At 37.7% G+C, this 18,024-nt stretch overlaps 1 protein-coding gene across 4 annotated transcripts in view; it reads left to right on the top strand.

The window, feature by feature from the left end:
- STAU2 (staufen double-stranded RNA binding protein 2) overlaps window positions 1-18,024 on the top strand; it is a 176,697-nt gene that overhangs the window by 116,812 nt on the left and 41,861 nt on the right. Inside the window, exon 14 of one of the 4 annotated variants that reach the window (XM_052787585.1) lies at window positions 7,449-7,643. The exons of the other annotated variants lie outside the window; for them this stretch is intronic. Within the exon in view, the coding sequence (XP_052643545.1) occupies window positions 7,449-7,628 (180 nt within the window). The 3' untranslated portion in view covers window positions 7,629-7,643. Of the gene's footprint in view, window positions 1-7,448; window positions 7,644-18,024 lie in introns of those variants that run through there. 4 annotated transcript variants of the gene reach the window in all.

Raw genomic sequence — 18,024 nt, 5'->3', positions numbered from 1 at the left:
TTATAAAAGTAGGAGACAGAACTGCTGTACCTTTGTTAAGCTGAATTATCCACAGTTTAACGTTTCAAATGAAATAAGTGCAACATAGCCATATGCTATAAAACTTAAATTCTAGAAACTCTTCTTTAACTTATGCAATCTGTTACTTTTAAATCATCTCTTTTGTATTGTATGGTAGTTAGGGTGGACTAGTCAACTGCAAGCCTGTGATTTCAATGGAGGCATGTTGATTTGTCAGTTATGAGGCCTGACATAGTTTGACTTCAAGATCTGTCCACTTCTGTGCTTATGAAGATAATTTTTCTCAGGTTCATTCTAAAATATAGATTCTATAATTTCTAGGGTTTTTTAATGGAAAAGTGTCTGAATGAGACTCTGGAATAGTTCGTGGGAAAGTGGTGGAATCAGTTGTGTGAGAATATCTAATAAAAAAGCTGTATAACAGATTTGTCACTATATTGTGGCAGAAGAACCACAGCTGACCACACACCTGGATCAAAAAAAGAAAGAGAAATGACAAAAAAAAAAAAAAAGAAAGAAAAAAAAAGAAAAACAGGTTCCCTATGGGATCTCCAGCAATATAGTCTACCTTTTAGATTGGGCTTGCCTTGTCATATATCTCTCCACACACATCCACTGGGGAATTTGTTACCCAGCAGATACCAGTGTGGTTACAATCCTATATAAGTATATTATCTTGCTTTTTCAAATATGCCAAGACTTGACACAGCAGTTTTTCATGTCACTTACTCTTTTCCTATGCTCTGTAGGGAGTTTTCATTCTTTAGATTGGTTTAGCTTGTGATTTTAATGAGTTTAATTTTTTTCCCCACATACTTCATTTGAGCAATTTCAGATTAAAATAAACATTTCATTCTGGTACACTAATTAGTGTGTATTTCAAATGTCTGATTGACAAGGCATATCTCATTTGGTCATGAAGCAGTATTTTGGAAGCAATTGCTGGTCTTTCATTTTTCTTTTGGCAAACAGTAAAAAAGGGAAACATTCCTAAAGTACCACTGCAGTCTAGCCTGCCACAGGTTTTGTTGGGTTTTGCATTCAGGTATGCTAACCTCTTTAGTAGAAATTTAATGGGTTTTAGAATATTTTTTTCCTGAATGATTTATTTTTCTATTTTCTGTTTCCCAGTGTCTGACTATAACTGTAAATTTCTCTTTCCTTAATGGCTACTATTCGTAGTTTTTTTCAGTAGAATTTAGCTACAAGCAGCTTTTAGTTAAAATGGTCACCACTTTCTAGGGGCTTTCTCAAGCAAACTTGAGTTTGTCCTTAATGGTAATGAATCCTGGTATTTTTTACCTTGTTGTGGTACTGGAGACAACCTATTCTCAGAGCTTATGATGGACGTTAGGCGTACAGCGTGAAGCTGAGGAATGAATTAAATGTGGGTGATATAAAGTAACAGAAAGGAAGTCCAGGTAGTTGTTCTATTTGTATCACTAAGAAAATTCAAGGTACGAGGAGTGGGAGACAGAAAAGGGAGAAATTCAAAGATAGGAGGATATATAAGCAAAACTTGGTGGAATGGAGCAGAAAACTAAGAAGGTGCAGGGAAAAGGGGGACTGGATGTCTAAAGGCCCAGAAGTGGGGTAAAGAGAGGAAGTTAGAGCTAAGTGGAAGAGGGTGCTCAAAAACCCCACCAAAATGAATAAAGACGTCTTTTCTACTGCTTAGTCTGAAAGTCTTAGAGTTCTCCCTGCTTAGCTTCTCAAAGTATTGAATACTGAATTGCTTGTTACCGATACAAATAAATATCTTTCAGCTTTAGCGAACTGAGTTATATGAAGAGCTCCTTGAAGTCTTGAGCACAGACATACCAAGAACTTTTAGTTAGAAGATGTAATGCTATCAGAGCAAACTATTGAAGGAAATAGAGATTTCTGTTTCCCCTAAAGAACTCTAGTCAATACCATAAAGTTGTTGGAGATGTACTTCGCTCAACACAAATTATTGGACTCACCGTAATGGTAGCTAGGTTAAATTTGACAGCCTGTGTCATAGAAGGTGGCCTGTCACATAGTTTCAATCTAAGAAGTGACACTTCCTCTACGTCTTGAACAAGCCAGTGTCAAACTCAGCTTCCATGTTTGCACGTATATTTTGGAAGCTTGCAATGTTACCATCTTTAGTGGCTTTGTAATAATCACTGTTTTTCTGAATGCTTCAGCTCTAAGTGACTGTAGAGCTCTGCTTCAGGGGTAGCATACCCCAGTGGTTGTCATAGCTGTGAAGAAAACCCTGGAAAAAACATCTTGAGTGCATTCTTAAGGCTTGCTGATCAGCAGGCAAATTGAAAGTATCAACATTCATTTTTTAATAAAATTACTTTAAAGTCAGTCCTGGTGATGAGGAAGAACAGATTGGGGCATTTTGAGATTTTTGAATGCTTGCCATGGAGTACTCTGCCTGTACAACTGAGTTTTTAACCCCCAGTAACTTGATGTTCATTAAGGCATGATCAGTTCTCTGCTTAAATTTCAGGAGACAGATCAAAGACCAGTGCATTTTCTTAAAGTCTCATTACTTTAATAGTTTTTGATGACTTTGGAGGTTTTAACGTATGTGTGGTTTTTGGAGCTGGTAATACTGCCCATTTTATTTATTGCTGTCTTCTGCTGTTTACTTCACTCAATAGTCCCAATAAGATGTGCTGTTAAAGTGCTGACAATGAATGTCTTACACGTATTTTTAGTCCATGCTTTCTTAATCCCATCCATTATATTGGTGATGTATATTAGACCATGTTTTTAGAATTCTCCTACACTTTACAATGCATAAAATAGAATACTTTTATTTTCTAGGACACATATCAATTGTGTAATGTTATATATTATCACTTTTATTTTCAAGTATATAAATAGCTGGAAAGAGAATAAGCAGGGGCAGAAATTGTAGAAGTGGAAGAGCTACTGATGAGATAGACTTGATAAGAGAGTGCAAGAGGGAGGGACTGTACTGAAAGCAAGATGGCATGCTCAGCAGTTTCAGAAATTGCTGCTGGAAAGCTTGACAGACAGCAGTGACAGGCAAACTGAAATGTGGTATGTAGCAAACCATCACTGTCGGCCTGCAAACAGGCATTTCTGGGCAGGCTTAATGGGTTGTGGTGATGCCCAGAGCAGCTCCTGATGTCACTTGAATACAGCAAAGGTGGAAGTAGTTCTCTAGGGACAAAAGACCTTGGAGATGGGTGACAGGCTTGAGGGAAGGTGCTTGGAGCATTGAAACTTAAGGTTTAAGAAGAACTTTACCTTGTAACAGCAAACACATAATACATGTGAAGGTCCAAATCTCTGTATTTGTTATGGTCTGAGACTGTTTGTAGAGCATGCTTGGGAGGCAGCATCTAGGGAATTTATGCCAGCCAGCATCACTGACTGACTTACCTGTAAGAAAAACAAAGCCCAAACAACTAATGGTGTAGTCAGTGAGTATGCAGAGGCTGAAAATTTGTCCAATGCCGTAACCAAAAAAGTTGAATGGGATTGGGTTTTTTGTTAAGATACCTTTCCACATCAGAAAAAAAAGATTATTTACTGGACACTGGATTAATTCCTGCTTAAAACTAATTTTGTTCTAGGGAAAAATTAGTATTTTCTAGATATTCAGATTTACTTCACAGTGAGTGTTTGTGTCCTGGACATAGCCAAAAAATGATAAAATGTTAAGATTTTCTTTAAAAAATACATGTATTCCTTTTTTTGGCTGGTGTTATGTGCTTCACTTGTCAGCTCATTTCTACCTGATGTACCGTAAATGCAGTTCTCATTTCTTTGGGGCGGCTTCTTCAATAAAATGAGAAAAGTTTAGTTTGACTGAGTAAGAATCTTCTAGCAGTTTTCCCAAAGCTTTTCAATTCCATCACAGCCCCTTCAGCATCAGGACTCCTACCTAATCTTGTAAAAACATCTCACGCAGCTAGGTCTCCTTCTCCTGCTGGTGTGATCTGGCTGGCTGTTGCCTTCTTGACGACTCCGTAACCTTCAGGGTGGGTCAGGCATGGGCTCAGCTGAGTGCCTGGTGCTCCAAAAGGGACAGTTCATGTGGGACAGAAATATAAACTGCTTTTGATATATAGCACCATGCTTCACTCTTCTCTTGTCATGTCGGGAAAGTTCCACCTCTTAGATTGACATTGCAGTCAGGAGTCATCCCATCAGGTTTCAGTTAGGCTCACTAGGTTGTTGTCTGCTATCTGGTACTTTTCCCTCATCTGCTGTGCTCCCCACAACTGTGTGTGGAAGCATTGGTACATTCTCTCCGTATTCTTCATCTTCTGTTTCGCATTATCTCAGTCTGGATGTACGTGACAGAACATTTGCTCTTCCCTGGCAGCTGCTGAAGTTTTCCTTGATGAGCCCGAGATCAAACGTTTGTATTTGTTCAGGATGTGTAATCTTTCATTTTCAAAAAGTGAGTTACTAATTAACTGCCAAATGGGAACAGAATGTAAACCAGGGCACAGCTATCTCCCTGCCAGACCCTTTCAGTGCTCTCATTCAGAGCTTCCTGAGTAGCTTCCCAATGCAACTGCCTCTCGCTGAAGATGCAGAATAGGATTTTTCAGTTCTCTGTGTAGGCATGTTTGTTTACACAGTAATCTCAGCAGGGTGTGAAATACTACTGTTGCAGTCTCTGGGTATCTTACAAGCTTGGCATGTAAGTGATGACGAACAAGGACCATGTATGTTTTGGGGACTGTTTCCTCCTCTGTTGGAAAAAAAAATGGTGAAATGGAAAAAAAAAAATGGTGAGGTTTCACAAGAGTGGTGAGGTTCACAGAATCCCAGAATGGTTGGGGTGAGAAGGTACCTCCGGAGGTCATCTGGTCCAACCCCCCCGTTCAAGCAGGGCTACCCAGAGCAGGCTGCCCAGGCCTGTGTCCAGGCAGCTTTTGAGTATTTTCAAGGTGGGAGACTCTACCTTCATTGTTCCTTCCCATTGACTCGTCCCATTAGATGAGTACCAGAGCTGAAACAAGGGAGACATCAGGACTGCCAGCCAAGAGTAGAGGAGGGGGAGCCATCCCCTTCCACAGCAGCAAGCTATTAGATCAGCTTACCCACCTTGTAAAATGTTACTTGAAGAGGATAAGGCAAAAATTAACTGTACAGAAAAGTGATTTGCTCATAGAAGTGATTTTGTTGTAGAAAAGTTTGTCTTGTTTAGTACCCTTAAACCTGTTCACTGTGTAGTAGCATGATCTGGCATAAAGAAGAGAACAGAAATGCACACGGGAGGAGGGAGGAAGAGCAGGATCGTAGCAGCCCTGGCCTAGAGAAGTTTAGCTGTTTTGGAATGGCACCCTTAGTAGCTGTTTGCATTAAAATACCTTAGCAGGCTTTCACTGCAGTGTAGCATGTGGAAGTGAAAAGAAAGGCATTAACAACACACAATGAGCCAACCTTCCATGGACCACAGGCCAGCTATTCGCTATCCTTAGTTTGCAATCTGTTTCTGGTTTGTTTTGTTTTGCTGTTACTTTAGGCTCAGCTGGCCAACAGTGAAATGTAAAAATCTTGAATTTTCTTGCTGCTGTGGCTGTTAGGGAAGGGAAGAAGCTTAAAAGGGAAAGGTATTGGAGAAGTTTGAAAAAGCTAAAAGTGTCAGTTTTCTGCCTTGTCACACTGCAGCAAGAGATTCAGCCCACTTGCAGTATCAAGAAATCTAACAGCTTTTTCCCTAGCAGGAAAAAACCAGAGGGAAGACAACAGAGGTAGGTTCTTCTCCTACTCAACAGTTAAAAATGGATAGACATACACCTACTAATGACAGAGATAGAGGCAAAAATGAAGTGGAAGGAGAACCCCCTAGTAGCTTGTCTTGCAGTTGGGATCGACAAGGATTTGGATTTTTCATCTTGACCCCTGACAGGCAGCATTTTCATTTTAATAGCTACACTCATTTTAATTTCTAGGACTGGTAAAGCCTTTCAAACCTTATGAATTAAAACGAACACTTGGTCAAAACCCAGTTGCCTATTTTGCAGGCGCCTCCATTTTAGACAAGGAAAGGTATTAGCAAAACGTACACTCAACTTTGTTGCCCACCCTGTACTTGCCAGAGTTATTCTGTGGCATTTTCCACACACTAATCAAAGTAATGCTATGTCTGTTTGTTGATATGTGTTTAATCACTTGTCATTCAATGAAGTTGCTTAACACACTAATTATATAATTGCCATTTCAAAATACATTTCCTTAACCTTTCTACAAGACAAAATAATGATTTGCACATGTTGCATCTGAAGAACTGTGCTTTTGCCAAAATTGTGTTTGCCACCTAATTTTTCCACTTCTCTTGAAATAATATCACATGGCTGGCATTATGCATTCACCTAGTACAAAGTTTCATAGTTTTTTGTTTACATAATCATCACACAACCCGTGGATCTACATAGTGCAAGTAGAAACTAAATTTGACATCCTACATGCCTTCATTTCAAGGATTCATTTCAAGAAGCCAGGATCTCATAATAAATGTTCCGACAATAGACTTAAAGGGAAATGAAGGAGGTCGGGTTTTGTAAGTAATTGCAGGGGAATAGCCAAGCTTATGTACTGTGAAATACAGTGGGATAACAAAACTGAGCACTCCTCTCTGTCACCACTTTAGTTTCATCAAATTGGTACAATTTTCCCCTGACTATCTGCTCAGAGTTTAAATGACTTTTCCTTCTTCTTTTTGAGATAGGTCTACACAACATAACCAGCCCTGGTGGTGGGCTAGTCTAAGCACTTCTGTAAACTTGGACTGTCTTCCAGCACCACGTTCCCACAGCAAACTCCTGTCATGTGTTGTGTCTACATAACGCACTCATCTGTATGTAGTTTGGCCCATGTTTTTAGTGCTGAAGCAGTTTTCTCAGTCTGTTGTAGGCAAACTCACGTCTATTCTGGGCAGAGGTAGGATTACTGGAGGAACAAAGGGATAGTTTTGTCAAGTAATGGGAAGAGTATGAAAGTAGTCATGCATGCATGCTCAGTGCAGATTGTGGCAAGTTCCTCTCCAATTTAAAGTTCAGTTCTAGAGTTACTCTCTTAACTGTGCTACCTGTAACACAGATTGGTACGTTAAAGGTCTGGATCTCTGCTGATCATGAGGAAGTTGTGGAGCTATGTTTAGGACCACTAAGATGAAACTCAGTTCCTAGACTTCCATGGTGCAACAACATCCTGCTTTCTTCCTCGGATGTTTTTTTAAATACCCCATCAAGAAAGAGCTGAAGACTTACCCTAGCTTGATCACTAATTGTGTACCTGAGAAAATTATTTCACTCTCCTTTTTCACATGATTGCCATTGATGCCCTGATGGAAAGTGTCAGGCATCTTCAGGGAAAAAGGTGTTTATATTCTTTGCTATAACTCATTTAACATAGCATCCAAGTTTCTCTCTTGTCTCCCAAACTCATTTCACATACAGGTTTTTGTAGTCACACTGGGTTTCTCAGATCATCGAGTCAAAACATCCCACTGTTTGAGACAGGAAGGAATCACCAACAAACCTTCTCTTCAAAGCATCAAATGTGTAATATTGTCACTTGATACAGGAGTTCCTGCATCCCCAGAAGCTCCATATGTACTTGTGTCCTCCATTTCATAGCGCTTACAGACCGTCTGTGTTCCAATACTAATGCTTCATTCCAGCAAGATCCTTCACATATGCTAAATGTAAGACTGCTTCCAAGTAGTTCACTCTCTCAAGGATCCAGGACTTGAGATAATAAACACTAAAACGGAGGTATCAAGCAAAACCAAAACAGTGAACTCTTAAGTTAAACTTTAAATTTTATACGTATTTCTTCATATTCATTCTTTCTCTTTCCCATCATTAGAGAGACTGTGAGACCTAGTTTTCCACAGATCCTTATGGCTGTACAAATAATTGATTTTACAGTCCAAAATCTTCTCTCTCATCCTTCATCCCCTCAAAAAAACAGTTCAAATTGGTCCAAAATAAAGAAAAAAATGCTTCTAGCCAAAAAAAATAATTCGTTTTCTACTTGGACATTTGTAGCAAAACTAGCAAAATGGCTGAGATTCACAAAACTGGTGGGAAAGATGATGAATTATTTTACCTACAAGCTCACTGGTTCACGTACTCATGCAAAGTGCAGAAGATGTAAATTTTATTCTATGCCTATCCTCACAGGAGCATGAAACCTCTGTAGGAACCCTCCTCATGCTACAGAGCAGCACAGCTGGGCAGCCACAGGAACACAAAGTGATAACCACAGAGCAGTCGTCATCTTTGACTCACTAAACGGTGTGCTCAGTAGACCTGCATGAGCAGAAGAGTTTGGGAGAGTTCTTGATTTGTAATATCCTACAAGATGGCAGTTAGGGCGCTGTTCTGAAAGGTGAAAAGAAGGATTTGGATCCTCCTGGCAGTCAAAGATTTTCCACAGTCCAGTATCGACCATCAAGTGAATCTTGCCCTTTGGTTTTCACTACAAATGGCCAAAGCTAAGCAAACTATAACAGATAACTTCAAAGTTTCTAAAGTTATTTACAGTTGAAATTATAGAATACCTGTCCCAAGCCTGGGAGCAGATTTAGCCAATACAAAACTGCTTTTTTCAATGTATATGTATTTTTTCAGGAAGAATATGCTTACCTTGGTCTACAGCCAGCCCCGTCCCTGCCACTGATACATATCCAGCTGGTGGCGGCATTGTTCAAACCTCCTGGCCATGTACTCCTCATGGTTGGAAGTTGCCACATGGACCCCAAGCAGGGACTGTTAGATCAGGCTACAAAGGCCATTTAAGGTAGTAAGACATGTTCAGCTGGAGTCACTGTGTTCCCCAGCAGTACCCAGAAATTCTTCTTCTTCCTCCCTTGTGTATTTTTCTAAGCATTATCTGCAGACAAAATGAGAGCTTCCCTTCCTCAGCATTCAGGTCTTCAGCTGTCTATAAAAAAGCTTTATATTTGCTTCAGGGTTTTTAAAACTTGGTTACATGGCATGGATTCATAAAGGACATCTTGGCATATGTTTATACCTCTAATGTTGCTGAACGTCTTATACTGGCAGCTTGATAAAGTAAGACAAGTGTCTAAGGCTCAATTCTCTGTATGCTGATAGCAGTGGGGCTCTGAGCAGTCCCTGTACCCGTCATGCCTCAGCCATTTACACAAAGAGCACACCTTTTGCTGATACTGGCTACAAGGCTCATCCCAGTAACATAAAGATTTTAGCTGGTTTGTGAGATCATTTAAAGCCTGTTTAGCCATTACTTCAGTATGTCGGGCTGTTTAGCAAGTCAGTCCTATTTCAGACTACTCCCTAAATATTTCATACTTTAACAGTGTTTTGAATAATTGGGGTAATTTTTTCTAGCACAGCATGCTGTATGAAATTATGAATTGAGGAGATTTTTATGTTGTCGTATTTGATTCAATACCCCATTGTCATTTATGAGAAGTGGTACAATAATACACTCTCAGTCATTTAGGGGACACCTGGGCGTACATGAAGCTTTGTTCATGTGAGTGGGACTTCCCAGGGTGCCTCAGTTCATCAATGCAGATAATACTGCAGGACCTGGGGCTTGATTTTGGAGTGTGCCAGAAAACAGGATCATTCTTTCAAATTAAATAAAAAATAAACAGGGATCAGCGTGTAGAACCTTTTTTGTCACCATGTATCTGTCCCTGCTTGTGGGGAAAATAATAGAAAAGAAAAAAAAAATGGAAAGGAATGTTTGCTATAATTTTCTAAGCTGTGAAATAATTAAGAAAGAAGATATGGGTTTGAGAGGGATTTAAGGAAATTAAAAGGTGGCATCAAACATTGGCTTGACCCAAAAATGCTTAAAGACCCATTTGCCCTTACAAAACAAAAATATTAGCACAGAAGAAGTCTGACATACTGGCAAATACACAATTTAGACATGTCAAACTACTTTGAGAAAATTTGCAAAACTTTGAAAGTTTTTTGGCCCTCATTTAAATAAACTGGATCTTGTGGAGTTTTTTGGAACTCTCCTGATAAGTAACACTTAAAACCCTTTCGATCAAATACCCTTTCTCAGGCAATTACATGTTCTTAATTTAGAGGCCAGTTCAAAAGATTGCTTGTTACCTTCATTTAGCAAAGGTTCAACTGCTGCAGTTTTCTGATCCTTTTAAAAAAGGCAAACAAGGAGAGTTTACACAATAAAAGTTCTTCTTTTATTCTCAAATTAATTATTTTGAAATATCTCACAGATTACATCAGTTTCTTACTTGCATTCATGTTGCAAGATGGCGACTATTGTATATTGCTAGTGATGCATTAAATTAGTTGTTTACATTATAAAATCTAAACATATTAGAATCTTTTGTGTTTGTCTTCAAAGATTCCTATTCTAATAAAGCTTTCTGAAACAAGTAAGGTTGTCTTTTTTGTTTAGTTTATGCATCAGTGGAGAACCTAAAGATTTGTAGCCTCTAGCCATCCCTGTCTGTGTTTAGTAGAGTGTAAGGAAATTGTGTTTGGGACAATATATATTTTCATTTAAAAGGGAAAGTTATACTTTTAAATTAATCATTTTGCTTTTAGAAAAGGTAACACCTGAGACATATGTAGATGGAAAGAGTCAAAATTAATCATCTTCACTCAAAGACTCTGTTTTGCTGTGACTTTTAACTGGATTAAAAGAAGTATGTATAGTGTACTGAAAAAATAAAAATTTTGGCTGCATCCTTCCTATTTCTGATGGCTTTGTGTCTCTCTTCAGGTCAAAGTGTTTCTGAGGGTTAAGTGATACAAGACCAACATTCAGTAAAGAACAGTATTTGGGATTTTAAAGCAACTTTGCAATTTGGACTCTCAGTTTTCCGCTTTAACAAATGTTGTAACAGAGTCATGATGAAATATGAAAAATAAAAGCAAAAGCTGACAGCTTTAATATGGCTGGAGCTGCTCTGTGAAAGTAACTTTCACTCTTGAGGGAAGGTAATTAATACATTTTTAGCAGCAAAGGAGCTTCTTGAAGAAGCCAGCTGAGCAGCGTGGCAATGAATGTCCACACTTTCCCCTCAACAAGCTCCTTTTAAGTGCAATGTATCTTAGTTCTGCAGCTAGAGGAATGACTGCTTTAATACACTTTTTAGGTCATATTGCATCTGCCTTATGAATCTGTGTTTTAGTATGTTTAGACATACATCTTCCTGTCTTAACAGTGTTGGCAAGTCATGAGAAAACAGCAGGATTTTATTTATGTGTCAAAACCCAAAATAACTTGCATTAAGCCAATGACCAAATAAAATTGTCACAGTTATACTTTATATCAATGACTGTCACTGAAAGGAAAAGTAGCAAGCTGAGTGTTAACTTCAGAAGCAGATTATTTTCTGTGTACAAGATACGCCTTTTAGGATAACAAGCCAAGAGCCCTTCATATCTAAATAGCCTCTAGAACATACAGCAATATAACAAGCACAGAGTTATAGTAAGACTTGGGAAATGTGACAAAATAAGCAGTGGAATGAAGGGAACAGTACTGAAACCAGTTGGAAAAACAGGAAGTATAGAATTTTATGAAATTATGAAATATCTTAAGGAACATCTTGTTTCTGATCATGACTGAACAATGAGAAAAGCGATAAGGAGTAAACTGGCTATTTTCAATAAACCTTCAACTTTAGACAAAAAAGCTAAGTAATTAAAAGGTACTGAAGACTTTTGATTAAATAAAAAAGTGTAGCATTTTAAAGTAAAGTAAGATTAAAAAAAAAAGGAATATATTCTTATTTGCTTGAAGACTTTTTTAATGAAATAAAGCATGAGAAGCTATGAAACAGTTTGATATAACAGCCTGCCAGAAGTTGTTTCAAAGGTTATCACTTGCTGAGATATTTAGGCAAGGTGTGTTCCATCAGCAGCCTAAGGACAGTGCCATGTGTAACAGGATAGTAACACTCACGATAGCTGAAGAGTTTTAGTAAAGTTAAAGGTTAATCATGAAGCTTCAAAAATAATATAGACTGTAATCCAAAGTCTAAAGTACAAATTAAAGCCTCGAGAGAAAAATTAAAGCTACATTTCAAATATACCCTCTAATTCTGGACTTCTGGTTTGAGATACCTTAAACTACGGTATTCAGAAACAAAGAGCACCCACAGCTTTTAAACGGATGCATGCTTTATCTTTTGCAGGAGCTTTACCCATTCAGTTTATAATGATATCAGATGAGTATCCACACCACTAGTTCATTAAGAAATTCTGACCAAATGTCCTGCTCCTGTAAACATTTTCATACTCATGTAGGTCTGCATATGAGTCGTCCCATTAGATTGCCTGATGATTGGTCTGTGCAAATGTACAGACAGTCAGAAATGCAAGTTCAACTGATGTGAATGGAGGTTGATCTGAGGTGAAATACCAAATGTAGCTAATTGCCTGTGTTTAGTATCCCATCTTTGTTTTGGCTGGGATCTTGTGTAAGTGCATGAGAGTAAACTATAGCATCTCTGAACACAGTCATATCAAGAACTGATGTTCCTACAGTCAGTTTTTAGTGTCCAAACTGCACGAAAGCTGCAGTTTCCAGCCACATCACAATTTTTATAGTAGAATGAACTTTGTATTTTGAACCCCCTTTTGCTCTTTCTATTTTCTTTTACAAGTCATTGAAGGTGGTACTTGCATGCACATTGCCTCCTGCTGGCCAAAAGCAACTGAGGGGCAAAATTTTGTTCATGGTTTTAGAAAAAGAAGTGGAGAGGATTATAGAAAAGTAAAGGTTTGTTGTTGGAATCACAGGAATTCACGCCCCTTGTCCTGAGAACAGATTTGTATGCTGGATTGTATCTTGAAGAGCCACAGTGTCTCATAGGTCTCCTTTTGGGTAATGCCTCTAACTTCTCTCCTAGACCTCCCTTCTAAAACCTTGTTCCAGATCACAAATCATTTCACAATTGAGAGAGTAGCAGCCCAGAGTATCAAAGACTGGTATTTGACTAATGGTTTGAGCAGGAGTGCAATTTTGACAGGGATGGTCTTTATCAGATGGAACAAGACTCTAGGGTGTACCTCTGCCTTCCCGATCACATTCTCCATTTCAAGTGGAAGGTAAGCAAGCCAAGTTGCCAGCTAAGAGTGGTATAACCAGGTGACATACTTTGGTTTCTATTATATGAAGAAGTCAGAAAAGTCCTTTCAGGTCTTGAAATGGACAGTGCAAGTACGCCGGTGTAGTGCATTGGCACTGGAAACTTGCTAAAGACAATGTTTCAGACCTTGCAGCCAAAGTTTCCATTACGTTCCTTGTCTGGCAGAAGAAAGAAAAGGCTCAATATCACTCTTACCCTGTTGTAGTCTGAGAGAAGTTGTGCGCCTTTCTTGTCTGATCTTCCTCTACCTTTTAGAAGATCTTGGTTTTGTCTTTGTTACTTTTGAGACGTCTCCCTGCAAATCTCTCTCATTGTAGGTACTGCAGATCCACTGTTAGGTTACCCAAACCTTCTCTCATAAGCAGAATAATAACTTAAGTGTCTTTAGTCTTGAAATACAGGGAAGATTTTACATACTCACCTTATTCTTCTAACTCTTTTTCAGAACCATCTAATCTGTCAATACACCTTTGAAACTTTAGAGCTTAGAGCTAAGCATGGTCAAGTTCTAGAATATCAATGCTATCTCTACTGGTAATAACACTTTGCTGTTTCTTGATATCATTCCAACTATGTGTCTAAGGGTTTGCTGTTGTAGCCTTTGCATTACTTTTGCTAGTGTAGTTTGTTCCATTTTTTAATTTTCTCCTTTTTCTGGAATAAATGAACTGCATCTGAATGAGATGGAATTCACATCATTGCAGATTACCCATTGCAAGTTCCATTTTTACAATGATTACATGTCAACATTAGGAGTTTGCTCCAAAATAGCTGCTTTTTTATCAGTTCTCACTCTTTGCTGGGGAGAAAGCAGAGAACGCAACAAGATTGCATTATCTGTGTTAAAAGTACATTTTTACACATAGAAAACAAGATTCAATTTCCCCTAAATTTCATTATTTCATGAGTTGCATTCCTTGAGTACTGGCAGTAAAGTTCAAGATGTTAATATGCTGGTATGATTAGGATGCTTTTGATGAATGTCATCTGTATGAGGCTGGGTTCCCATTCAGAATCAATCAATCAGTGCCTGGCAAGTTTCATAAGTAAATGTCATTAAAGGTTGCATTTGCTCAGGATGTATTTGTGTTCTCTAAATAATCATCTGGCATATTCTCTGTGTAGTATCCTTACACAGTGTCAAAAATTACAGAGAAAATAAATCTTAAAAAATGCAAGTGTTCTGTCTACAAATGCACAGGAAGCAGCGTACATCTGAGCAGTCCTGCTGAAACCAATTGATTAATCCAGTCATACATCAAAATACTTATACAATATTGAATAAAATAAAATTAAGGCTATGAATAGGAACAAAATTCTTAGAAATTATCTCAGAGAAAAAAAAAAATACTGACATGCTATCTGTACAACATAGGAAGTAATGTATATATTTTATGCTCATTCTTACAGAAATGACAAAAATTTATATGTCAAATTACAAAGCACTTATGCAAGTAGTTAAAATTAATTCATAGGGATTATTTGTACATAAAGTCACTCAGTTACATAGCATTTTCAAGATCTGGCCCAGACCGTATGCATCTATCAACACAGTTAAAACAACTTGTCACTATGATGTATCCTGTATAAATTAATAATCTGTGTGTGCATCAGATACACAATCAAATTATATTTCACATTTGAAATATATTTAAAATATTTTCTTTTGATATAAATTTCTTCAGTACAATGTTTTTTCTGCTGAAATCTGAGATGATCTCTTTAATTGTGTAGTGTTGTGTTTCAGTAATTCAAGTCACGGTGCAGGTGGTACATGCAGTTTACTGATGTTAGAGATAGTATTTAAACAACTCCATGCTTAGAGGTAGTATATCAAAAGTTTTTAAATTGAGGGTGACAGGAACTGGTGCTGCACTTTCATGTTATCCAACAATGTGGAAGAATTTTGACATACAGCTGGAACGATCAAACTGTACCAGTTTTACTCTCTAACTTCATTTGACGTGAATTTCAAAGGTATTTGGAAATTATTAAATCGTATGCTACATTTGGAGAGTTTACCTTCCTTAGGGAACTTTTTTATGAAGTCTGATATGAAGGAGTTTATGAACTCAAAACATTGCATAAAGCTGATATATTTTTTGGTAAATCTCCTTTTATGTTTAATTTGCTAGTCATGCAGAAGCTGTAGTTTCTACAGGAGCTGTTACTATAAAAGTGAAGCACGCTGCTACTAACCTGCCCACATTATTTTACAAACGTACTTCTTCCACTGATACATGGGACTTAATTTACTTTTCTAGTTACATGTATGTATGAGTGATATAAAAGAAATGAGGATTTCAAAACTAACAAAATTAATTTAATTACAAAAAAATGCTGTAAAAACTCATGATTGAAAGTTAGTTATAAAAAAAAAATCTTTTTGAAAATGGCTTCCTGGGTTTTTAATTTAAACTTTTTTATTTAGTTAATATGAAACATTTCCCTACATGTTTATTTACAGTAAGATCTTTTATGTCAGTGATGCCTTTTTCTGTCCGAGTACCAAGTGATTACTGCATAGTGATTCACAAAGGGTACCTCAATATAAGAGCATTTCATAATTATATCTGACAAAAGAGTGGATGATCGTTTGGTGTTTGCCACGCTTATCTGCAGCAATAACAAAGGATTAAATGCTTCCTCGCTCCCATGTTGCAGTTCTCGTACTTTCCCTGCTAGCTTACATAGGTGAGAGATATGTGTTTATACCAAGCATAAAGTTCAGTAGAGACTGTAGGAGGGAGTTGGTTATTAAGAAAGCGATATATGTCTCATATGAGCAAAACCAGTGTCCTGTGTGATAGGGATTTGTGTTAAACAGAAGCCTCTGGGGGGAAGGCTTATGGCGTGTGATTGAGACACCTGTTGAGAAAATAGGCAACTATTGACAAGTCTGATTCATGACTGACTGCTCTGCTAGTCTTCACATGATCCCCACCGAGAGCAAGCCTCGACCGCCTGCTAAACAAGGGCTGTTTGAAGTTTCTTTTTAACATTTCCAAGACGTTAATTCAGCAGGACATCTCCACTGGGGTTCTCGATGTCACCAAATCAGCAGCTGTTGAAATCCATTCACTTCAGCATGAAATGTTTGCATAAGTTTTTTTCTTTTTTTCTTTTATTTGTGACAACAGCAAAGTAAATAAAACCCTAAAAATCCTGCACTACTCAACTCATATATGTGTGAGAACAGCTTCTGGTCACAATTGTAGCTGCTGAGGCAAAATGTTTATTTGTAGAGGGCAATGACAATTGGAGTAGTTAATTATGATACACAGAAAATACTGATTTTAATAGACATTTCTGTGACATTTTTCCAGTGTAAACATTCAGTTAATTTTTGTGCCAGCTGTTGAACTTGTGTGAAAAGCCTTTTGAAAAGGAATTGTCTTTGTTTTTCAATTCCAAAAAAATCTTAAAAAGTCTAAAAGCAAATGTTTCCTATTTTTTTTCCAGTTAGTAAATGAAACACTGTTTCTCGGGTAGGAAAACATTTTTATCTGACTCACATTTCCCTGAGAAAACAGCTTGTATCATAGAATTAGTTTAGTTTGAAGGGGAAACAGAACAAGGCAAGACATGTAAACATATTACAAAGCTTACTTTGATATTTAAATGCTTTTTTTTCTTTTCCTGGCCATCTGAAAAAAGGTGTGGTGAATGTAGTCAATTGTAAATAGAAACTCTGTATTTTCAGTCAGCTTCATTGTTAAACCCGAGAACTGCTGACCACATATGAAGACTCCCGGCTTGAGCCATCCCTCCTCTGTTTATTAAATCTGTTAAGACTTAAGTGTATTTTTACAAGTTCATTAATGTATTCCATTCTCTCTGATGTATTTTTTCCCACTATTATCAGATTTCATTATATGGGAGGAATTATCAGATCAACCCATTATACAGCCGAGCAGCGTTAAGTCTGATTGGAATTTGGGCTTCCCTCCGTTTACAGGGGGAATATTGTGTAAATCAGACTCTCAGGTTTCAGTGGGAGGCACAGGGCTGCACAGCATCCATTTGTCAAGTTGATTGCACCTCAGCGAGGTTGCATTAGCTTGTCTTTGAACAGAAGTGAAATCCTATGCGAAGCTCCCCTTTCTGTCATTTACACTAACATCCATCCTCTTAAACCAAGGCCTCAGAGAAAAAACAAAGTGATGGCACAATATAATCAGTCACTCAGGTTGTCTGTCATCTGTTTTCTTAAGGAAATGACTTTTAAGTTAGTGGAGCAGAAAATTGAAGAAAATTAGCAGAAGGTTGTTGTAGAAGCAGGAGGAATTTTTAAAAATTACAGATGTACATAGAGAAGCTCAACTGCATACAGCAAATAGAAATGCAGTTGATTCTGGGTTTTAGTTTAGTGTTGATATAATGCCAGCATACCCGATATGCAATCATTCAACTTTTAATGAAACTTTATTCATAAACTTGAATTGGGCTGTAAACGCACAATAAAAAGCTGGTATGCACATTTTCAGCTTTTATATCAGTGGCTGTGTTTTATGATGCTGAATACTCAAGTAATTTGCACTCTTTTCCATGTGTCAGGAAACCTGCCTACGTATCTCAGAAATGTTAAGCTGGAAAGGCTATTGTAAACAGCTCTGTGAGAAGGCTTGTAAGTTTTTGAAAATCAGAGACCTGATTTTTTTACTCTGATGCAAATGGCAGCAGTAAATAACATTACTTGTTTAAACTGATGCACAATAAAACTGCTACAGTACAGTTGCAACAGTTGCTCCAGGGTTAATGGTGTAAATGAAGAGAAGCTAAAGATGTACGTTTTGCACAAGGTAAAAAGCACCACATTTTAATATAGTTCTTCTTCTCCCATCTTTCTAAACTCTTCTTTTATCCACTCTGGAAGTAAGTTTTTAATTAGAGATACT

The sequence above is a fragment of the Harpia harpyja genome, chromosome 5 (genome assembly GCF_026419915.1).
Source record: "Harpia harpyja isolate bHarHar1 chromosome 5, bHarHar1 primary haplotype, whole genome shotgun sequence".
Taxonomy (NCBI): domain Eukaryota; kingdom Metazoa; phylum Chordata; class Aves; order Accipitriformes; family Accipitridae; genus Harpia; species Harpia harpyja.
This window is presented reverse-complemented; position numbering and strand designations above follow the sequence as displayed.